Source organism: Dreissena polymorpha, chromosome 5 (assembly GCF_020536995.1).
Source record: "Dreissena polymorpha isolate Duluth1 chromosome 5, UMN_Dpol_1.0, whole genome shotgun sequence".
Taxonomy (NCBI): domain Eukaryota; kingdom Metazoa; phylum Mollusca; class Bivalvia; order Myida; family Dreissenidae; genus Dreissena; species Dreissena polymorpha.
The window spans coordinates 53,235,774-53,261,398 of NC_068359.1; the positions used below are offsets into that span (position 1 = coordinate 53,235,774).

Sequence of the window (25,625 nt, forward strand, 5' to 3'; positions counted from 1 at the left end):
TTATGCGATGTCGTCAGAACATAAAAGTTTAAAATAATTGATCGGATGTTAGGATTTAATATCAATGCAATTGTACATTCAAAGAATATAACATTGCAGGGCAAAGTACATTCGGCGCTCGTGATAACATATTTACCAAAATAATCGTTAATATCTTGAAGAATACTTCGTGATTAATAAATATTTTGTTATCTCATTTAACACGGAATATATTTTGATGCAAAGTACGGCACGTTTGCTAATGAGGTTCATCCCATGGGCAGAATAAAAATTATTTACATGAAACGTAATTCCGTACAGAGTCAATTCGTTATAGGACGAGTAGTTCGTTTTAGTCCGTTTCTGGTAAATGGTAAAATTATATAAAGTAATTGGACAGAGGATCACACAAGAAATATCTGTGTAAGTTGATTTCAATCAAACAGAAGAGCACGTTAAGGCAATTCCAAATAAAGTCAACGGCTTTTGACCAAGTCTTTGTTTCGTTGTCCAGTGTCCATGCATTTTGATTATTATATACAAGTCGAAGTGTAAGAATCGCCCTTGGATTATTCCTATCACGTTTGGTTATCATCTGCCGAGGGGATACGAAAATATTGCGTAAAATGTAAACGATTGCAAATGCACAATAGCTTACTTTTCAGCAATTTGTTTACATGGAATAATTAACTATGTTCTCTTTCATATAAGTTTATTCAAAATTTATTAAGTATTCTGTAACAACACGTTTCTTTGCATGCACAATTTTAATATAATTTACTATGAACAGGGCAAAACAAAATCGAATGTTCTCTACAACTTACAAACAAACATTTGTATTGATACAATTTACACATACTGCTGACCGTATGACCACAACACGCTAACAATGTTGTGATAATTAATGAACGTTAATATCTTTTTCTAACTAATCAAATGCTGCATTTATAACAACAGACAAACACTTGTTTTTAATAATTCAAATAATCTATGAATAATTTACAGCGTTTCTAATTATATTAATCATACAAAGTCTTACAAATATCATTATCGGTCAATGTATATAAAACGAAAAGGGACACAGGTCGCTCATCTGAAAGTCAATGTCTAATTATCATTGGGGCTAAAATCCTGACAATGTTTCATCAAGATTTGTCAATACCTGGGACCTCTAAAATGCTTACAGTTTCTTCAAAATGACCAAAATTACCTACAACCTTTGACCTCTTCTGAATAAAGTTCATAAACAGCCTTGATATTATTGGGCCAATATTTTTTTCCTAAAGATTGGACTAGAAATGTGACCACTAGAGTCTTATCAAGGTACATTTTTACGCTACAAAAAGCAAGAAGCACAAAACATGATAAAAAGCTCACCTTGAGCACATGCTCAGGTAAGCTAAACTTAAATCTTACCTTAAAATCATGTACTGTGGAAAAAGCAAACAAAGGGCCATAATTGTGCCAAACATGTCGCATGTTCTAAGGATCATCAACAGTTTATGGCTATTCATCTGTGAAAGTTTAAGTGGGATCCAACACAGAGATGGGGATAAATTGAAAACAAAAGCTTAAGGAGGTGAAAAACAGACAAAAGGCCATTACTCTGCCAAAACCTGTTGCGGCCAAAATTTTGCTCTTTACAATCATCTAAACATCAAGGTCATTCATCTGTAAAAGTAAGAGCCAGATCCACCCAATAGAGAGGAGTTAAAAATACAAACACCAGAACGTCCAGATGGATGTACAGGAGGACAAGAGTGATACAAACACCAGAACGTCCAAATGGATGTACAGGAGGACAAGAGTGATACAAACACCAGAACATCCAGATGGATGTACAGGAGGACAAGAGTAATACAAACACCAGAACGTCCAGAGTGATGTACAGGAGGACAAGAGTGATACAAACACCAGAACGTCCAGATGGATATACAGGAGGACAAGAGCGATACTTAAAGCCTACTACTCTTTGGGGGGCATAAATACTGTTGCAGTAAACAAACACTCAAGAATACAACTTCATTTAAATTAACATCTAACACAAAACATTCATGGTGTTTTTTTTTGGACTGAAAACATATACAGATTTAAATAATTTAAATGCATCTGAAATAACATATAACTAACTGCCTGCTATTTATAGGTACAGATTGCAAAATTATAGTGACTAAGCAGCAGCAAATCCCTAAACAAGAGCACCGCATAACGGGTGCCACGCTCGGCTGCGGGTGAGGTTTGAATAACTGAAAGCTTGTCAGAATTTTTTTTTTTTTTTTAGAGGTCACAGTTACCTAGACCTTTGACCTAGTGACCCCAAAATATGTGTGGCATGTAGAACTCATCATGGTGCAGTGACATATGAAGTTTCAAAGTTGTAGGTTGAAGCACTTTGATTTTAGAGGCAATGTTCAAAACCTTAACAAAATGTTAAGGTTTTAGCACGTCGCGGTTGGTGGACAACACGACGAGCTGGCTATGACAATACCTCGGGTTTCTCCGAAAAAAATCCGAGCTAAAAACAGCCTAATGTTGGCCATCATCAGCTAGGAACAATTCTTTCATGGCAAATAAAATAATCCTGTTCATTTATGCATTTAACACTATCCCCCATAAGAAGCGTAGTTAACATGGCTTTTGCAACCAGCATAAAACCAGAACAGCCTCAAGTAACTCAAAGTCTGTTCAGGTTTTATTCTGTTTGCTGCTCATTAGTAACTAAGAGTTGGGAATAATGCATTTAAACTTGAATTAAGAAAGAAAGGTTTTTAATAAAATGTAACTTTTTAAGGGACTACAAATGCGTCAAAGCACATATCTTAGTGGCAAATTATTAATTCAGAGGACATGTTCTTCAAAGTTAACCTCAGTTCAACTTCAAGGTTTACCAACTGTTGAAGACTTGACCTGATGACCTACATTTTTCTAGACGCTAGGCATAAATGGGTTAATATTGCAGAGATAATTATTCTCACCAAAATCACAAATAATGCATCATACATGTGGCTCCTAGAGTGTTAACTGGGTTTTCTTCTGATCTGACCTCGTGAGATTTTATTTGATGCACTTAACCCATACTCGAACATGGCATAGATATTGTCAAGATAAACATTCTGCCAAAGCATCAACAAGATTTAGGAATACAGACAAACCCAATAATTGTTCCTTTAGGGCATCTATTAACTTGTTGAACACGTATGCGAAGGAAACCCACATACGCCAATAGTGGAAATAATTCAAGCTTGTACTTTATGCAAATTCAGTTAACAAGTATCAGGCTTCTATTAGCAACCTTTTGATGAAAATTTAGACATATTAACAGTATAAACATTTAGCTTGGCACAATGCTCAGACATGCATTTTTGTCAAATGTTATAAGAGCTGTATCATAAGTATTATCAATGATGTATTGGTCATTTCTAGAATGTGTAAATATTCGTTTGTTCTGAGCTCATCTAGCTGAAAACCACACAAAACATAATATTTTAATGCAAACAAGCTCAGAAATAACTACATGTTAGCAAGAATATGTCAGGGTTTTTAAAAATATTAAAGACATAGTGTGATGAATCACTTATCAGCAAGACAATAAAACAAGAGGGCCATGATGGCCCTGTATCGCCCCACTGCTGAAAAAAGGCTATTCAAATATTCTCTGCATGTGCAAATACTTAAATATAGGCCCTATTTAAGCACATGTACACTTTTGTGACCCCCTGGGTTTGGTCAAATTTAACCCCAGGGGCATAATTTGAGCAAACTTTGTAGAGGACTACTATATCTCACTACATGTTCATATAAAATATGGTAGCCCTAGGTCCTAGAGTTAAGGACAAGAATATTTTTAAAGTTTTCACAAAATAAGCAAAATATAAGCGTATATAATGATCAATTTTGTGACCCGCGGTTCAGAGTCAAATTTTACCCAAAGGGCATCATTCGAACAAACTTGGTAGAAGACTATAAGATGTTACTGCATACCAAATTTGGTAGCCATAGTCTGAATGGTTTTCAACAAGAAGATTTTTTAAGATTTCACAAAATAGGCGCTTTATAAGCGTTTATTCAATTTTGTGACCCCCCAGGGCAGGGTCAAAGTTGACCCCAGAGGCATTATTTGAACAAATTTGGTAGAGGACTATAAGATGTCACTACATACCAAATTGTGTAGCCCTAGGCCCAATGGTTATGGACGAGTAGATTTTGAAAGTTTTCACAAAATAGGCCTTATATAAGCATATGTTCAATTTTGTGACCCCGGGGCAGGGTCAAATTTGACCCCAGGGGCATAATTTGAAGAAATTTGGTAGAGTACTATTAAATGTCACTACATAACAAATTTGGTAACCCTATGCCTTATGGTTAAGGACAAGAGAATTTTTTTATTTTTCACAAAAAAGGCACTATATAAGCATATAATCGATTTTGTGGCACCCAGGGCAGGGTCAAATTTGACTCCTGGGGCATAATTTGAACAAACTAAGTGGAGGACTATACAATGTCACTACATACCAAATTGTGAAGCCCTATCCTAATGGTTAATATGGACAAGAATTTTTTTAAGTTTTCACAAATTAGGCAATATACAAGCATATGTTCAATTTTGTGACCTCCAGGGCAGGTTTAAATTTGACCCCATGGATAAAATTTGAACAAATTTGGTAGAGGACTATAAGATGTTACTACATACCAAATTTGATAGCCCTAGGCCCAATGGTTGTTGACAGAATTTTTTTGAAGTTTTCGCAAAATAGGTCTTATATAAGCGTATTTTCAATTTTGTGACCCTCAGGGCAGGGTCAAATTTGACCCCAGGGGCATAATTTGAACAAACTTGGTAGAGAACTATAAGATATCACTACACACCAAATTTGGTAGCCGTTGACCCAATGGTTATGGAAAAGAAGTTTTTAAAGTTTTCACAAAATAAGCCCTTTATAATATATATTCAATTTTGTGACCCCAGGCAGTTTCAAATTTGACCCCAGGGGCATAATTTGAACAAACTAAGAAGAGAACTATTACATTGTCACTACATACCAAGTTTGGTAACTCTATGCCATACGGTTATGGACAAGAAGATTTTTGAAAGTTTCCCACAATAGGCCTTATATAAGCATATTTTCAATTTTGTGACCCCCGGGGCAGGGTCAAACTTGACCCCAGGGTCATAATTTGAACAAACTTGGTAGAGGACTATAAGATGTCACTACATACCAAATTTGGTAGCCCAACCCCCAATGTTTATGGACAAGAAGATTTAGAAAGTTTTCAAAAAATAAGACCTTTATAAGTATATATTCAAATGTGTGACCCTCATGGCAGTTTCAAATTTGACCCCAGGGGCATAATTTGAACAAACTAAGAAGAGAACTATTACATGTCACTACATACGAAATTTGGTAGCTCTATGCCATACAGTTCTGGACAAGAATATTTTTAAAGTTTTCAAGAAATAGGCCTTATAAAAGCATATGTTCAATTTTGTGACCCTCGGGGCAGGGTCAAACTTGACCCCAGGGTCATAATTTGAACAAACTTGGTAGAGGACTATAAGATGTCACTACATACCAAATTTGGTAGCCCTAGGCCCAATGGTTATGGACAAGAAGATTTAGAAAGTTTTCACATAATAAACCTTATATAAGCATATGTTCAATTTTGTGACCCTGAGGCAGGGTCAAATTTGACCCCAGGGGTATAATTTGAAGAAATTTGGTAGAGGACTATAAGATGTCTCTACATATAAATTTATTAGCCCTAGGCCCAATGGTTATGGACGAGTAGGTTTTGAAAGTTTTCACAAAATAGGCCATTATATAAGCATATGTTCAATTTTGTGACCCCCGGGGCAGGGTCAAATTTGACCCCAGGGGCATAATTTGAGGAAATTTGGTTGAGGACTATAAGATGTTTCTACATACCAAATATGATAGCCCTAGGCCCAATTGTTATAGACGAGAAAATTTTGAAAGTTTTCACAAAATAGGCCTTATATAAGCATATGTTCAATTTTATGACCCCCGGAGCAGGGTCAAATTTGACCCCAGGGGCATAATTTGAAGAAATTTGGTAGAGTACTATTAGATGTCTCTACATACCAAATTTGATAGATCTAGGCCCAATGGTTAGGGACGAGAAGATTTTGAAAGTTTTCACAAAATAGGCCTTATATAAGCATATGTTCAATATTGTGACCCCCATGGCAGGGTCAAATTTGACCCCGGGGCATAATTTATAAAAAAATTGGTACAGGACTATTAGATGTCTCTACATACCAAATTTGATAGCCCTAGGCCCAATGGTTACGGACGAGAAGATTTTGAAAGTTTTCACAAAATAGACCTTATATAAGCATATGTTCAATTTTGTGACCCCTGGGGCAGGGTCAAATTTGACCCCAGATCATAATTTGAATAAATTTGGTAGAGGACTATGCGATGTCTCTACATACCAAATTTGATAGCCCTAAGCCCAATGATTATGGTCGAGAAGATTTTTAAAGTTTTCACAAAATAGGCCTTATATAAGCAAATTTTCATTTTTGTGACCCCTGGGGCAGGGTCAAATTTGACCCCAGGGGCATAATTTGAACAAATTTGAAAGAGGTTCACCCCAGGAACATTAGTGTGAAATTTCATCAGAATTGGACCAGTAGTTTAGGAGAAGATAATTTAAGGAAAAGCTAACGCACGCACGGACGCTGACACAATGGACACATGACCATGACATAAGCCCCGCTGGCCTCTAGCCAGTGGAGCTAAAAAATCACATTTCACAACAAATAAATAAACATACAATACAATTATAATTCTGTTATAAATTCTATACAACAACATACAGCCAACATTTTCAGGATGATTGGATGAGATGTCACATGACAGTGGCTACACACCATTGAAAGTCACCGCACACCACCAAATGGCAGACATCAATTGAAATCACTCAAACTCATATACTCTGTGAATGAAGTTCAGGCCATGGTTACTTTGACATAACCACTTTGCCAGTGTCTTCCTTGCCCTTGTATCGTGTTTTACCACTTGACCATGGAACATATCGGTGCTTAATCATGTGCTGGAATGAAAACACAATTAACTTTTAAACAATCTGACAGATGAATGGCTTGCACTAAATGAAAGTTAGGGAATTATTTGCTCACAGATTGTATAGGGAATTTGCAAAATGCAGCAATGAAAGTTCTCAAAATTCTAATTTTCATTCCATTATTATATTAAGTTGAACATGTTAGCCATGCAAAAAAAATCATCTAAATATACACCTTTTTTATAAATGATTATTACATAAACAAATAATGAAAATTGCCTTGAACCAAACCAAATTTTTACTAAATTAAAGCATTGTGAACTGTGAACTGTTAAAACTTCTAAACAATATAAGCAAAACTTCAAAAATCAGAGGCAGAGATCCAAACTTCAAATTACTTCAAATTTAGTGCCCACTAGAATTGTGTCAATTAGACCCAAATATGCCCACATACATGTCATGGACTTGTGTTTTTGAAAACATTGCTTTGATGCTAAATCAATATTCATCAAGGAAAAAAAAGATTTTGGTGTTCAGTTTGGAAATATATCATGGAACATAAAGCAAACAAAAAAAGTATTCATTTAAAAAGATAAATGATGGTGTGAATGACAATTTCATATCAGTTAAAAATGTTATGATAAAATAAAAAAAAATTCATAAAAAAAAACTCAAAATCAGGATCTTTTCGCAAAATGCCATTTTGTTTGTTAAGTGTTTACTCTAAATTTGTACAAAATGTGCAGGACATACATAGGGCATACATATAGGAAATATAAATTGTAGGACATACATAATGGCCCTGCTCTGTGAAAGGGGGGTTTAATGAATGTAGGTAAAGTGTCGTCCCAGATTAGCCTGTGCAGTCCGCACAGGCTAATCAGGGACGACACTTTCCACATTTAAGATATTTTTTATTTCAAGAAAGTCTCTTCTTCGCAAAACTCTTGTTTAGACGTGAAGTGTTGACCCTGATGATTACACCCCATTTACACAGAGCCTGGCACATATGTAGTATTAAGTCAGGATACATACTTTTATTTGTCTCTTCATGGTGATGACAAACAGGATGATAAAATACATCACTAATATTGGCCAGAACACAGGTATATTAAATGCTTCAAAAAATGTACAAAACATTGCAATGCACACTGCCCAGGTTCCAGAATACCTGAAAACAAAAACAGTTTTTTTGTATACAAAACAATACATTTCTTTATAACTCTTGGAGGTTTCATGCAAAGTGAAAGAAAACTACAAATAACACCACTCATTTGGAGGACAAACATGAATGATTTTATTTCACAAAAGGAATACAAAACCAACATAAAGAATTTCTTTCACAAAAAGTATGTTCATTACAATTTGTACAATGGCCTACCTGATAAAAATGAAACAGTCATTAAAGATCGCAAACAATTACAACCCACAATCGCTCATTTCACGCAGATGCAAAACATTGTTGTTATGAAAATTAATCTCAACATTTTTTGCTACTTAGCATTAACCCTTTGGATGCTGGGAAATTTGTCGTCTGCTAAAATGTCGTCTGGTGAATTTCTAAAATTAGCATTTTCTTCTATTTTTTTCAAAGAATACTATCAGAATAGCAAACAGTTTGGATCCTGATGAGACGCCACGTTCTGTGGCGTCTCATCTGGATCCTAACTGTTTGCAAAGACCTTAAAAATTCGGTTCCCGCATTGTAAGGGTTAATGACACACAAAGACTAAAAAATAAATTTATTTTTTGTCTGTGTTCAAGAGAACAGAGTTCTCTGGAACAGAGTAACAAACACAAAAATAATGTCTTAAAACTTAGTAAAAACAACACTCCTATAAAGTTTGATGTTGATGTGAAGAAAAATTACCATTGACCTCTATGTTTGAATTTTACCTTGAAGATGAATTTTGCCTACGACACACTCTTTCAAATAGTTATTTTAAAATCTTTCAATGCATAGAGAAGGTACAGAGAGATTCCGATATAGCCTCCACCACACCCCTGTGGAATGGAGGAGGGGTTTACTTACGTAAGGCTTGAAAATACTGTTATTTGTCAGACAAAATACACTTGAACTCTTTCAAAATGTTCCGACTCCCTGGGCCCTTATCAACCAACTCATCTTAAGAAGAAGGCCCAAAGTCGCTCGTCTGAGATAACAAGATATTATTAGGACAAATCTTCTGACCAAGTTTCATGAAGATTTGAGAATAAATGTGGCCTCTAGAGTGTTAACAAGGTTTTACTATAGTCATATAAGGAAAAATGCCCCGCCCCCTGGCGGCAATGTCTTTCAACCAAAGGGCATCATTTTTTAACTCTTCAAAGATATAATTGGGATGAATCTTCTGACCGAGTTTCATGAAGATCGGACTATAAATGTGGCCTCTAGAATGTTATCCAGATTTTACTATAGCCATATAAAGCCATATAAGGAAAAAATGTGGCAGCCATGTTTTTCAAGCAAACATTACCATTTTTGAACTCGTCCAAGATATCAATAAGACAACGTTTCTGACCACATTTCATGAAGATTGGACAATAAATGTGGCCTCTAGAGTGTTAACAAGGTTTAACTATAGTCATATAAGGAAAAATGTCCCGCCCCCTAGCGGCAATGTCTTTCAACCAAAGGGCATCATTTTTTGACTCTTTCGAGATAGAATTGGGATGAATCTTCTGACCGAGTTTCATGAAGATCCGACTTTTCATTTTCGCAAAGTTTTCAGAAACTTCCCGGAAAGCACGTTTTTTGCATGAATGAGCGTATGACGCGATTAAACGTTGCACCGTATCGTATTGCATTCTATCTAAATTTAAATTCACTTGTCTATAAATGGCCTCATTTTATGTTTTAATTGATGTTGTTATTATGTTGGATTATCGGACATATATGCACATTAGAAAGCGGTATGTTTACAGTTAATGGATACACATTTTCTTTCAATTTCTCACCCCTTAAAACACAATACACACAATGGGTACTTTTATCGGATTAATGAATGCAACACTAAGTGTTTCTTTTACGGGAGGGTTTTTGTCCGGTCCCGTTTTTTCATGGGAGGGTTTTTGTCCGGTCCCGTTTTTTTCATGGGAGGGTTTTTGTCCGCCCATGTTTATTCATGGGAGGGTTTTCGTCCGCCCCCTATGAAAATGACGGGAGGGTTTTTATCCGGGAGAGGTTTTGTCCGTATTCCAAAAACAATATAATCTCATGCCCAGCGTTTTTTCCAAGAAAAATAATATTATTAATTCTCAAGACGCAAGTTGGATAATTGTTTGGTGAATAGAGTCCAAGGTCAATTAAAATATTGATCAGTTTATTAAACTTGTTAAAATATTCATGAAAATTGATATAATCTCAAGAATGATGTTAACATGCTTGTAATCCAGCACTTCTTAGCTGAATTGTAACATTTGGATTGTACATTTTGAAGTTGTTTTTTTATTTTCTCACCAGAATTTGAACTCAGGCAGGCGCCTCATAAATGGCTTAAACTCATCTGATGATCTTGTGGGAAGTGAGGGACCATCCTCTGAAGTCAGAAACAAATCTTGCTGATTTCTATTTACAAAACATGAGCAGTGCTCTGTGAAAAGGGGGCTTAATGCATGTCCGTAAAGGGTTGTCCCAGATTAGCCTTTGCAGTCCACACAGGCAAATCAGGGAAAACACTTTCCTCCTAAACTGGATTTTTGCAAAGAAGAGACTTTCTTTAAACAGAAAAGCTGAAAGTGTCGTCCCTGAGTAGCCCGTGTGGATTGCACAGGCTAATCTGGGACGACACTTTAAGCACATGCATTAAACCCCTTTTCTGAGAGCACAGCCCATATGGTTACATACTGGATTTTTTTGTAGGAAGTAGGGTCAAGAAGATGGCAGGCATTTCGCAATGATTGGTATTATGGTAAAAGGCCAACACATTTACATGTATTTTTCAATGCAATTTTAATTCTGATAAGTTCATTATTAATTTGCTTTAAACTGAAAAGACTTTTATGACTAAAAGTGAAGAAATCCAGATATAAACGTCTCCATAAGTCTAAACAAGCCTTGAGATGTAAATCCTGCAAGTTCAGCTTTATTTTTATCCCACCCTCATCAAAAGCAAAGTGAAAATGGCTTTTGCAACCAGCATAAACCAGAACAGCCTGCGAGTAACTAGCAGTCTTTTCAGGTTTTATGTTTGCTACTCATCAGTATCTAAGGTTTGGAAATGAAGCCTTTAAAACGTGAATTAAGTAAGAAAGGTCTTTATTTAAATTTAACTTTCTGAGGGACTTCACATGCGTCAAATTGCGTTTATAAGGTGATATAGGTTATCTGAACTGTGCATATCATTTGGCAGTGTTCTGTGAAAAAGGGGTTTAATGCATGTGCCTATAGTATTAAATTAAGCTAAAGAGAAAGTGTTGTCCCTGATAAGCCTGTGCCGACTGCAAAGGCTTATCTGGGATGACGCTTTACACACATGCATTAAACCCCTTTTTCACAGAGCACGGCCCATTTGCTCGCTCATACCGTCCTGGTCTTGTCCCATAGTTGGATCAATCTTTGGGGTCAGGAACCCAATGAAGAGGTTGAGCAGATAGATTCCCAAGGCATATGTTACTATGTACCAACCCTGAAAGACAAGCATACTCTATGTAAACAGCTTAGTAGCCTTTTAATGCACTGCACAATGTGTATAATTTAAGCAAACAGAAGAGCTTGATTGCTTTTAAAATTGAATTTCTCTTAAAATTCAGCAAACATACAGAGCTTAGTTGCATGTAAATGTATGAGACAGTCTCTTTAATACAAGCAAACAAAAGAGCTACGTTCCATTTTAATGTTCAGGTATCATATATTAAAACTATCATTATAGTAACCTTATGAAGAAAAACACATGAGTGTACCTAAAGAGAACAGATGTTTAACATCATTCACACTACTTTAAAAATACATCAAGATGTAATATCTGTATTAATGTCAAACAAAAGTTTTATCTAGTTTGAGTGACTAAATGATTTGAGGTCGCTGTGCGGTAGTGGATAATGGTGTCCGCTTGGCGACCTGGTCAAGGCTTCCATCAACCCCAAAGACGACCAAGGACTGGTTCTACCCATGAATCTGACTCAAGAGCAAATCAATAAGCCTAAGGATTTTGATGCAATCAAGTTTAAATAAATAGCTTTTAACTTAACTAAACTAAATGGTTAAAGTCGCAATCTGAGAAACCAGGGCTAAATGCATACATGTATGCATAAAGTGGCGCCCAAGATAAGACTGTGTAGTCTGCTTCTATGACTTTTTTGTTTTAATTAAGTATTCTTAACAAAAATCCAGTGTAGAGGGAAAATAACATCCCTGACTAGCCTGCACATTTTGCGTAGGTTCATTAAAAACAATACCCACACTTATTATATACCTGTTTAATGCTTTTAACAAAATACAGGTTGTATCAATCGTTGAAATAAAAAATCCCGTATTACGCTACTCGCTGTTTCCAATTCCCTATTACCATACTAGCCGGACTACTTCGAGCCATTTAATGACGTCACATTACGCGCAACGAAAGTAGAAATATTTTATATTACGAAATATATTACTTAGTACATCGTGTGACTTCATTTCTGTGACAAACACAATAGTTTTATCTAAACTCTATGGAATTTAAGGACATGTCGGACGTGGTGTTTTTTAACAGTAAACTATTTGTTAAAAACATCCAACGAATTCAAAACGTTTTGGAGTGTGTGTTTATCATGCATAAATGTATATTTCGATAAGAATACAATAAAATAGTGTGGTTTAAACTAAGTTTCGATAAAGACATGGAAGAAGTTGAAGTGCATATTGTTTCAACGTTTTTGTTATAAACATCGCATTAAAGTTGTCAACTTAATTGTTATAAACATTGGATTAACGATGGCATTAAGGTAAGCGTGTCAGAAACCTGTGTTTTCCAGGTTCGAATGTTTACACGTTAATTTACATAAACTGTATTCATACGCGTCTTAAATAAACTATGGCGTACTGTTTAAGTCATTGTTTTGTTAAAGTAAAAACTACAATTGTTTACTTTTTTGTTAGTTGTTGTATATAATAAAAGAAATATCACGCTAGTCAATTGTTCCAAGAGTTTGTATCACTCTCGTGGCTTGCGCTATTTCGCATCACACTCGAGGCTCCGCCTCTTGTGTGATACGTCATCACACAAGCCACTCGAGTGATACAAACTCTTGGAACAATTGACTAGCGTAATATTCCGTATGCATTAACCCTTTCCCTCTCAGAAGCAAAGTGAAAATGGCTATGTGCAAACAGCTTAAAACCAGATCAGCCTGCGAGTAACTTGCAGTCTGTTCAGGTTTTATGCTGTTTGCTGCTTATCAGTCAGGGATCATATTTTTTTCGGTTTTGTCGGTCCTAGACCGATTGGGGTCATGAAAGACCGATTGAAAATCCCAAACAGTCGGTCCGATTTTGTTTGCTAAAAGTCCCATGTCATGAAATTGATTACACAGTGTACATGCTAACACACCCTAATGACATTCTTATCTCGATTAGGTGTGATAAACCACGGAGCGTATATTGACCTCATCTAGAGTCCGTGGATAAACCATTCGCTGCAGTCTCTTAACCGGTCATGACCGGTTTATTGCACGTCAGACCAAGAATCAAAAACTTGTGAACAGCGGATTAAAGTTGAATCCGAAAAGACGCGTCTGAAAGCACGCGCTGTAACTAAACAAAACATGCCGATACATTTTCCACCAACGTAATAATCCGGTAATATAATTATGAATGAAAGTCGCGGATCTGATCGACAGAACAGCCGAAAGTTATTTTTATGGGCGGAACTTCACATAAAAAAGTACACAAGAAAAATAATATAAATTGTATAAATCTTTAGTAACACCGTGTTAGAATCGAAATAATTCGTGAACTTTATAGTTTGTTGTTGAATAACTCACGAGCGGAAAATTAGATGCGTGGTTTCAAATGCTTCGCTCTCATGATTTAATCCCTACGCATCTAAACTATCGGCCGTTTGTTATTTGACAACAAACTATAACGTACACGAATATTTTCTTGATTATTTGGTTTATTATTGTCAGTAGCCAACCTACGCACAGACATTTGTTTGGTTCAGTGCATGTTTGTAAGCTCTTATCGAGTCGACAACGATTTAAAACATCGGTATAGACTTACACGGATTAATAAAATTGACAACGATGAAAAAAGTCTGATAAAACAGCACACGAAACAACAATGAAATAGCAAATGATAAAACCAGTTGAGAAAACTCGAATGTTCTGTTTAAAAAAAATGCCTAAGGGAATTTTACTTGTACATTTATTATACCACCTTCATGAATGGCAAAATCAATGGTTTATATGTTGACGTAATTTGTCATGATTTCGGACATAAATTTTCGGATACTTTTTCCCATTTATATCCAGACCGATTGATGTTGCGGGAAAATATGATCCCTGTTATCAGTATCTTAGGGTTGGAAATGAAGCCTTAGAAACTTGAATCTACTATTATCTAGTAAGAATGGTCTTTGGTTATATTTAACTCTAAGGTACTACAAATGCTAAACAAGAGGGCCAAGATGGCCCTAGTTCGCTCACCTGAGAAGAGTGTGTTCATTGAATTGTTACCAAATGTATTGGGCTGTTTGTAAAACATGCATGCCTGCATATGGGCTGTCAGTTGTTATGGCAGCCATTGTGTGAATATGAATATATTAGTCATTGTGACTTTGACTTTTGACCTTGGTTTCTTGAGTTTTCATCTGGACACCATTTTACAGTGTTGAGTCATTGTTATTAAGACGTTTGACCTAGTGACTTGAACATTATGTTGGTCATCTGCCAGTCATGATCAATGTAACTATGAAGATCATGAATCTAGGTGTAAGCATTGTCAGTAAATATCAAGAAACAATTTTATTGTTTTGAGTCACTGTGATATTGATCTTTGATGTAGTGATTTGAAATTTAAAAGGGGTATTTTTATAATCATGATAAATGTACCTATGAAGTCTTTATTCTAGGTGAAAGTGTTTTTGAGTTATCATTTGAAAACCAATTTTTGTATTTTGAATCACTGTAACTGTCACCTTTGACATTGTTTATATGCTAATACATGTTGTCGTTAAAATTAAACCCAAAACAAATATGTTTGTTGATCGTTTAATACAAAGACAATAATCATACGGCTCAATACACAAACACAAAGTAACTTAAAGTGCTTTAGCTGATTCTAAAAATGACAATGGCAAATGATTATTGAATTTTTATTAATACATGCCCGTGATAATCGTATTTTGTTTTTATAAATTCTTTTTTTTTTATTTGCATTCTTTTAAAAAAATAATTATTTCTATCCGGATGACAGCAATTTCTTTAGAAACGGGAATGCAATCACTAACAAGAGGGCCTGAAAGGCCCAAAGTCACTCACCTGAGATAACAAGATATTATTGGGACAAATCTTCTGACAAAGTTTCACGAAGATCGGAAAATAAATGTGGCCTCTATAGTGTTAACAAGGTTTTACTATAACCATATAAGGAAAAATGCCCCGCCCCCTGGCAGCTATGTTTTTCAACCAAACGGCATCATTTTTTAACTCTTCCAAGATACTAACAGGATGAATCTTCTGACCAAGTTTCATGAAGATCGGACATTAAATGTGGCCTCTAGAGTGTTAACAAGATTTTACTATATAGCCATATAAGGAAAAATGCCCCGCCCCTTGGAAGCCATTTTTTTCAAGCAAACATAATTATCAAAATTGTGACTTCTAGAGTGTTTACAAGGTTTCTCTATAGCCAAATAGGGAAAATTGCCACTATATACATATAAAGAACAAGAGGGCCTGAAAGACGCAAAGTCGCTCACCTGAGATAACAAGATATTATTAGGACAAATCTTCTGACCAAGTTTCACGAAGATCGGAAAATAAATGTGGCCTCTAGAGTGTTAACAAGGTTTTACTATAGCCATATAAGGAAAAATGCCCCGCCCCTGGCAGCCATGTTTTTCAACCAACCGGCATCATTTTTGAACTCATCAAAGATATCATTGAGACCAATCCTCCTACCAAATTTCATAAAGGTTTGACAATAAATGTGGCCTCTAGAGTGTTAACAAGGTTTTACTAAAGCCATATACAGTCAATCTTGTGGCTGCGACCACTTGTATTAAGCGACCTTTGTCTTATGCGACCATTTTGAAATCCCACGGAGCTTTTTCGCTATATAATGATATTGTATTAAGCGACTTTTGTCTTACGCGATCAGTGCGGAAAATAAACTATTAATCGGCAACATCTGTCGAAATCCGTACATTACCAATTTGTTATTATGCTAATTAGTAGATATTTGTTAGCCAATCACATTGTTATTGACTTAATAAATTTTCCAATCAGGTCTGTTTGTTTGTTTTCAATTGATGTGTTTTAATTTTTTCAGCTCATTATGTATCATAATCGAGTCAATTTCATTAAGCGTACATGCAGAAATTAAAATGTCAAAACGAAACGTGTTAACGTTGAACCAGAAAATTCGGGTTTTGGAATTGTCAAGGAGTAAAAGTGCGCGTAAAATCGCAGATGAGGTTGGAGTCGGTAAAACTCAAATTCAGAACATTCTGAAGCGTCAAGCCGAGGTGCTTGAAGACGTGGAAAATAATGTGTCAGGTGAAAAAAAAATGTGCGAGGTGCATGAGGAATGAGGACATTAATGATCTTGTGTTAACGTGGTTTAAGGATGCAACAATGAGGTGAATGCCTGTGTCAGGCCCTCTCATTTGTGCTCAGGCCCTTAGATTTGCGTCCGACTTAGGAATTGAGACGTTTCAAGGCTTCCACTGGCTGGTTAGCTTCGTTTCCCAGCACATTTTTAGCCAAATTCTTTGTTCTCAGGAAAAATATTTCCTTGTCTATGTTGTTTTTGAAAAAAATATGTACACACAATTCATTTATAATAAATGATAATTTATAATAAGTGAAAAAATATAACACATTATAAGTTAAATATTGTTTATGTACCGTATACGTGCGCTAATAAGACGCATTTTTGAGACTTAAATTAATAAGTTACAGTTGGGGTCGCGTCTTATAAGCGAGATACTGGTGAAAATAAACACAAAATTTCAAAATATCGAGTTTACTGGGCTTATGCTAGCCAAGTTGGACACTTGTCAGTTGTTTTGAATCATCGCGGCAGCCATTTGCATTTTCTCTAAAGTCTGTAATGGCCCGTACCGTGTATCGGAACGCTATGTTCAGTTACCGATTTATTTGTAATAAAATGTATTGTTACTGATTTTGTTGTCAATTATTTTTAATTTGAATTTTGTTATTTTTGGGGCGTAAGACGTTATATTGTCCGTGATTATTCTTGAAAAGTTTTTATCACCCGATTGTCTGCGCGCGACGTCGTTAAATGCCATATAAATTGGCCATTATAGTATACGTGTGTAAGCGGCTACACGATGCCAACAATATGCTAAAAACAACAGCAAAATCAATTCTCAGTTTGAAACTGTCAATTGTTCAATAAACACGCTGCCGGTTACAAATGCTATTTGACAAGTTTGTATCACCTGATCGTCTTTGTTCCACGTCGTTAATTTTCAATTAAGACATAATTGGCAATTAGGGTATCCTCTGAAATAAGTTACCAGTTTGCAACTGTCAATTGTTAAATAAACATGTTTATTCAGACGACCCACTAATGCCGATGCCACATTATTTATTAGGGGCCAACAACGACGGGAGCAAAGAGCGACCGCATGCAATTATCCGCATATGGCTTTCTTCTTGACACGTGATTTCGATCTGCGCTTCGGAGTTTATCACTCTATCACGCGATTGGCTAATTTTATGAAAGTGGGCGTTACCTATTGTTGATAGACAATGGGCGTAAAATTTGCATAATCTAGGTAATAAAACTAAACGCTTTCAAAATATCTGCCTATTAGATTTCAATACCTGTCAAACAATACAATTAAGATGACTGACACAATCAATTTTGCTTGTGCATTGATATAACGAACGTAATATGTTTGCAATTGTTAGGGCAAATGATTAATACGCAATTATTAGAAATTTTGTCAATTTGATAATTATTTTCATTGCATGAATAATACTTGAAAATAAATTAAAACCCACTAATATATCATAAAATAAACAAATATTATTTACTTTGTTGTTTGGTTGTTTTATTTTTCAGACTTGCGTGAATTACTAATTGTATGCAGCGCGAGTTTGAAAAATTCTCAATGTTTTACTAATTGATGATTTTCTTTAACATTCTGGCATTTTTCGTACATTTTCTGGCCGATGAATACGGCACAATTTGACCGCGTCTTACACGCGGGTCAGTCTGAAATCCACCCATAAAAAGTCCAAAGTCGGGGTGCGTCTTATAAGCGAGGGCGTCTTATAAACGCATGTATACGGTATTGTGTTTATATTCATTTTATTATAAAAGTTAAAATCATTGTGGACAAAAGAGATTATCCTTCATATAGATTAAAATTGAGGGTAAGCATTCTTCCAGAATGGCCTTTTTTATTTAAAGACCATTTTATGAAGAGACCACTTTTGATTACTCCCTTGAGTGGTCTCTTAATACAAGATTGACTGTATAGCCATACAAGGAAAAATGCCCCGCCCCTGGTGGCCATGTTTTTAAAGCAACCAAAACCATTTTCGAACTCATCCAAGATATCATTGGGCCAAATCTTCAGACCAAGTTTCATGATGATCGGAAAATAAATGTGACCTCTAGAGTGTTAACAAGGTCATACATTTCAATATAAATTAAAATAAAAGTTGAGATGACCATGTGTCGAAAAATGCGAAATAAGCCAGATATTTAATTCTGAAATCGAAATATCTTTAAAGTCAAGTTGCCAGAATGTATATCATGCATGTACGATGTCAATCTTAATTTAGTTTAATGGTTGTTTTTAAATTTCTGCAGTGATGTTTATTCATACGATACACAAACACTAACTCTGATCCTAATAAAAAGACGAATTCTTCGGTTATTGTAGGAAAATATGTACGAAATATCTTCGTCACCATCGGCTCGGGGCGCTAATTTGTCTTTGCTGCATTTTATGAAATTCGTCTTCCATGTCTTGCCTATTTTGTGTTATTGTAACATGTATTTTTCAATATATTACAATTTAACACATATAAAAATCGTATTGTCTCGCTTTAATCATTTGACAAAAGAATGCCATATTGTACAGAATCATCAAACAATAAAAAACATATTCAAAAGTTTGCTATCTTTCAGAATGTAAACTATCATTTATAATTAATTCCACTTAATCTTCTTGTGCTTAAAAAAAAAAATTAAAAAGGGAGACAACTCTGTCAATTCAACATAATTTTTCAAAGGCCATTTTGCAGTTACTTCCCTTGACATGCTAAACTAGAGTGTTCACAAGCTGCCTTACTATATAAATATAAGGAAAATGACCCCCCCCAGCAGCCATGCTTTTTTACCGATCCAAACCATTTTCGAACTCAACTGTCTTATCCAGAAAACACATGTACTGACCAAATTTCATGAACATAATGGACCAAAAATGTGACTTCTAGAGGGTTCACATGTTTTCATTATATAAATAGAGAGAGAAAACTGCCCCGCCCCCTGGCGGCCATGTTTTTTCACCATTCTGGACCATTTTCGAACTCGCCCGAGATATCAATAAAACCAGTGTTTTGACCAAGTTTCATGATGCTTGGGCAAAAATTGTGACTTCTAGAGTGTTCACAGGGTTTCTCTATTGCCATATAAGGAAAACTGCCCCGCCCCCTGGCAACCATGTTTTTCAACGGACCAGAACCATTTTTGAACTCAACCAACATATTATTAAGGCAAACATTTTGACAAAGTTACACAATGATTGGGCATCAAATGTGACTTCTACAGTGTTCACAATGTTTTTCTTTTTTTTGACCTAGTGACCTAGTTTTTGACCCAGCATGACCCAGTTTCGATCTCAGTCAAGGTATAAATGGGACAAATGTTCTGACCAAGTTTCATCAAAATCAGACAATAAATGTGGCCTCTAGAGTGTTCACAAGGCAAAATGTTGACAACGCACGACGGACAAAAGGCGATCACAAAAGCTCCAGGTGAGCTAAAAATGCCCGGCCCACTGGCGGCAATGTTTTTACACCGATCTGGACCATTTTGGAACTCGTCCGAGATATCAATAAAACCAATGTTTTGACCAACTTTCATGATGATTGGACAAAAATTGTGACTTCTAGAGTGTTTACAAGGTTTCTCTATAGCCAAATAGGGAAAACTGCCACTATATACATATAGAGAATAATGCCCCGCCCACTGGCGACTATGTTTTTAACCGATCTGGACCATTTTCGAACTCGTCCGAGAAATCAATTAAATCAATGTTTTGACCACCTTTCATGATGATTGGGCAAAAATTGTGACTTCTAGAGTGTTTACAAGGTTTCTCTATAGCCAAATAAGGAAAACTGCCCCGCCCACTGGTGGCCATGTTTTTCAACAGACAGGAACCACTTCTGAACTCAATCAAGATATCATTAAGACAAACATTTTGACAAAGTTACATGAAGATTGAACATAAATGTGACTTCTACAGTGTTTACAAGGTTTTTCTTTTTTTTTGACCTAGTGACCTAGTTTATGACCCGGCACAACCCAGTTTCGAACTCGGACGAGATTTTATTGGGGCAAAGCTTCTGACCAAGTTTCATGAAGATCGGACAAGAAATGTGGCCTCTAGAGTGTTTACGAGCAAATGTTAATGGACGGACGGACGGATGACAGACAAAGACCGGTCAGAAAAGCTCACCTGAGCAATCAGGTGAGCTAAAAATCCATATCTAAGTGGTAAAGGGTTAAGCCCAATTTTCTCAGAGTGCTTATCATTTGTATGTTTACCTGTAAAAAATAGACTCTAAGGAAGTAGAATGCAAAGAGGAGAAGTGTGACTGTCCATCTGAAAGCCATGTGGGGAGTGGATTTGTCCATGAAATTTTGCTGGATCTGAAACAAAATGTGCAAACTATATTTACAAGACAGCTTTCAGAAATTAAATGTTGTAATTATCAAATAACAATATAACTATTTCAATGAGCTATATAAGCTGAAGTCACAAGTAAACTGTTAAGTTGTACTTTTTCTGAAACTGTGAATATACATACAAAATTTTACATAAGTCTCTGTAATGTTTGTTGACTTGTCAGGAGCAAAACTTAACAAGATCATGGACACAAATTATATGCCCATGGCCCCATGGTAAATAATAAATTGTCAATGTAGTGTCATATAACCCCCTTACACACTTACGTAATAATATGTAGCAAGTTGTAATAATGAAAAAGTTTGACCCCAAGGCATGTTCTTTTGATGCCATTGGCATTTTTTTTAAAGTTTGTACAGATCCTCAATGCAATGTTACAAACAAAACATTCAACCTTTGGGCCTTGTACATGTAGTTTAAGTGGAATATTTCCTGAAAGTTATTTTGCTATACATGTATATGTCTACATACATGTAAATGTTACCCAATGGATGTAGCTGGTCGGTCATGATTTGATGAAACTTAGAAGACCAATATACAATTTTGCATACCAAATATTATAAATCTGGATGTGGAAGTTACACAGATGTTTATATTTTTGCTAATGAGGTCAATGGTAACAATATCAATGTAAAGAAATTCTACGGAGGCATAACTTTTTTAATTGTTCATGTACGATGCTGAAACTGACTCATGCACACCTTATATCATAGCTAACAAAATCAGCAAGTTTTAATGTTGTCTGCATAAAAGTGTAGATCATCCCCAGACAATGAGCAAGAGAGCTGAAATGACAAGATTGACCAAAGAAAGGGCTATTTCTTCTTTAGTGCCTCACAGGATTCGGCTTTTTTTTCATACTCGGCCTCCATTTTATGTAAACAAGCATTTGCACAAAGCTAGTTTACGATTGGATTTTAAAATTACACTTAGTCCAAAATCTCTTATCAGCCTGGTTTACATGTAAATTGTCTGGTGATAAAATTTGGCCTCCTTTGTTAGTAAAAAAATAATCCCAGAAAGTCTGTTGACGATTTAATGAAAACTAAAACTAAAAGATTGGAAACAATTAATATGCCTTCTACCCAGCTGCCTATTTATTGGCCTGGTGGATAAACAAGTGTATAATAAGGGATCCCTATAAAATGAATTAAGAGGATAATTGTTAAGCCACTAGGCTCTTAATCTTGTGGTGTTCCCCAATAATTTCTTTACAAGAAAAAAAAAGAGAAATAACAAATGTTGGCAACTGTGGTAAGTAGCACATAAAGTCTGTCTCCATAGACAAATCAACTTATTGGCATATTCATTTCAGAGACCAAATTGATGGTGGGCCATTAGCCAAATACCTCCCACATCCTGCGAAAAAACTGCGACACCATCCCAGGCCGCCTTGGAGCTGAATCAGAGTCCATTGTTGTCAATCTGAAAAAGAAAATGCCATGTTACCAACTAGATGACTATTGCAGAGAAACACACAATTTTCGTTGCTCCAAGTGATTGTAGCTGAATACAAAAGATCCTGAAACACAATCATTAAAGTAAACACAGTAAAAGGGTCATTTTGAATTTTCTACTAAATTTGTTACACATTACTGATTTTTTATGAGCAACTTCCATATCCCGACAGTGTTTTTTTTCAGTTTTGGGGGAAAGGGGTCGGGTCCCTTAAGGGAGGAAAATTTGTGCGTAAAAGGGGAAAAAGGGGAAATTTCAATGCTTAGCAAGTAACAGTACAAATTCAAGTTTTAACACTATTATGCACCATAAATAGAGAGAAAAACATTATTATCCCCACGCTTTTTGAAAAAAAGGTGGGGATATTGTGGTTATCTCCGCCGTCCGTCCGTCTGTCCGTCCGTCCGTCCGTCCTGGCCACTATCTCCTCCTACACTAAAAGCACTAGAACCTTGAAACTTACACACATGGTAGCTATGAGCATATGTGCGACCCTGCACTATTTGGAATTTTGATCTGACCCCTGGGTCAAAAGTTATAGCGGTTGGGGTGGGGCCGCGTCAGAAATTATCACTCATTTTTTTAGGTTATTTTACATTTACTTCTTTATTTCTACACCGATTCACTTCAAATTGATACTGGACCTCTCTTATGACAATACGGTCAATCTCAACCATGCATGGCCCCATTCCCAACCCTGGGGCCCCCCGCCCACATAGGCCACACCCACCAAAAATTTCCATTTACTATAATTTTTTCATTTCTACACGGATTCACTTCAAATTGATACTGAACTTTTGTTATGACATTAGGGTCAATCTCAACTATGCATGGCCCCAATCCCAACCCTGGGGCGCCCGCCCACATAGGCCACACCCACCAAAAAATTCCCATTTACTATAATTTTTTCATTTCTACACGGATTCACTTCAAATTGATACTGAACTTCTCTTATGACATTAGGGTCAATCTCAACTATGCATGGCCCCATAACCAACCCTGGGGCCCCGCCCACATAGACCACACCCACCCAAAATTGCCTTTACTATAATTTCTTCATTTCTACACCGATTCACTTCAAATTGATATTGAACTTCTCTTATGACAATACAGTCAATCTCAGCTATGCATGGCCCCATTACCAACCCTGGGGCGCCCCGCCCACATAGACCACACCCACCCAAAATTGCCTTTTACTATAATTTCTTCATTTCTACACCGATTTACTTCAAATTGATACTGAACCTCTCTTATGACAATACGGTCAATCTCAACTATGCATGGCCCCATTACCAACCCTGGGGCCCCGCCCACATAGACCACACCCGCCCGAAATTGCCTTTTACTATAATTTCTTCATTTCTACACCGATTCACTTCAAATTGATACTGAACTTCTCTTATGACAATACGGTCAATCTCAACTATGCATGGCACAATTACCAACCCTGGGGCGCCCTGCCCACATATGTCAGATCCACCCAAAATTGCCTTTTACTATAACTTCTTCATTTCTACACCAATTCACTTCTAATTGATGATGAACTTCTCTTATGACAATACGGTCAATCTCAGCTATGCATGGCCCCATTACCAACCCTGGGGCACACCTAGGTCAAACATTCGGCGTGGGGATACGCGTCGGCCTCTGCCGCGCCATTTCTAGTTCCAACTGTTTTTTTCATCAACATGTTATGTGTATGTTCAAAGATCAACCTTTTGACAAAAAACTGCTTGTCGAAAGTGCCCTTTTGACAAAAAAGCCCCCCTGCCCTTTTCAAATCTTAGCTGGAGCACTGAGAAGCTGATGTATATCATGTCCAAATGACCGAATATAACTGTTTAACAATTTATTTAAAGTGAGATGCTTTACTTTTTGATGTTTTATATTTCTTTTTCCCTTTCAAATGATGTTCATTGGTGTTATTCTGTGTTTAAACTAGAAATCAGAGCTCCAGATAAGGGTCGTATTTTCGTAATTACAAATTATTTTCAAGTTCGTTACGTATTTATTTTAAAATCTTGTCGTACCATTAAGAATTACAAAATCAAGTTACGAATATTATTTTTACATCGGTTCGTATCGATTTTTTTTGAGAGAATTTCGCGTAGTAAAGATCTTTTCGGTGCTCATATAGAATGGTTATCGGGTTTGTTTAACAAAGCGCATTTTTTTCCAATAAAAGCGGCGTGTACAGTCTCTCTGTCAGAAACAATGGCGGCGCCCAGAGAGCGTCTTAAAAATCTGCAAACGCGTGCAAAAACACGCTTTAACATATTGTGCGCAAAGTGAGCCGAAGTTGAATGTTAAGAAAGACATTATTATAGAAAAGATCTTATACGATGTTGTATGTTCAGTTGCCGACACAGTCGGAAAAAGCTTTAAAAAAAGCGACACGACGGGTCCAAACTTAAACATAAAAAAACATTGAACGAGTGGAAGGGAAAATTTCCCGTGGCTAATCGTTGAAAAGATTGATAGGGGGGACCCGTTTTAGTTGTGAAATATGTAAAAATTCATCGAAGGCATGCAATCTAACCACAGTTTTGGCATATGAAGGTATTTGAAAATAAAATTGTATAAATCAGTATAATACATGTACTGACTAGACACTGTTGAACTCGTATAAATTAAGTTTCTAGTATGTTTATTTTGATTTTTTGCATGAAAATAACCATTATTATTTATTTTTAGGTCATTTAGAAAAGTTAAGAATTATTTTCCAAAACTTAGAAGTAACGTTTAGAATAAAATTTCAGAGTTAAGAATTATTTTTGAAGATCTGGTAGTAACGTTAAGAATTTCACAAAACCTTATCTGGAGCTCTGTAGAAATTGCACGGCAGAGGCCGACGCGTATCCCCACTAGGGCTGCAACAATATACCGGTATATCGGTATATACCGCAATACGCAATCCGCATATTGTATTGCGATATGATTTTCATCATACCGGTACGAAAATTTTACAAAAATTCATTCACATTTCGTCCAGAAAAGCCATCCGAAATAATGATAAAAAGGTAAACAAAACAAAGCAGTGTA

General features: G+C 36.1%; 1 protein-coding gene across 2 annotated transcripts in view; it reads right to left on the minus strand.

The window, feature by feature from the left end:
* Nucleotides 1-674: 674 nt before the first annotated feature.
* The window catches only part of LOC127880791 (protein RER1-like), a 43,539-nt gene continuing 18,588 nt past the window's right edge, over nt 675-25,625 (minus strand). The window contains exons 2-8 of one of the 2 annotated variants that reach the window (XR_008049741.1): nt 22,475-22,550; nt 20,984-21,088; nt 11,552-11,654; nt 10,487-10,565; nt 8,062-8,197; nt 6,325-7,056; nt 675-6,147 (exon numbers count right to left, since the gene is read on the minus strand). Coding sequence is in view for 1 of the 2 variants with exons in the window: in XM_052428209.1 (XP_052284169.1) it covers nt 6,964-7,056; nt 8,062-8,197; nt 10,487-10,565; nt 11,552-11,654; nt 20,984-21,088; nt 22,475-22,540 (582 nt within the window). In the remaining variant the exon portion in view is untranslated. Of the gene's footprint in view, nt 7,057-8,061; nt 8,198-10,486; nt 10,566-11,551; nt 11,655-20,983; nt 21,089-22,474; nt 22,551-25,625 lie in introns of both variants that reach the window. The other variant, XM_052428209.1, reaches the window with a different exon arrangement.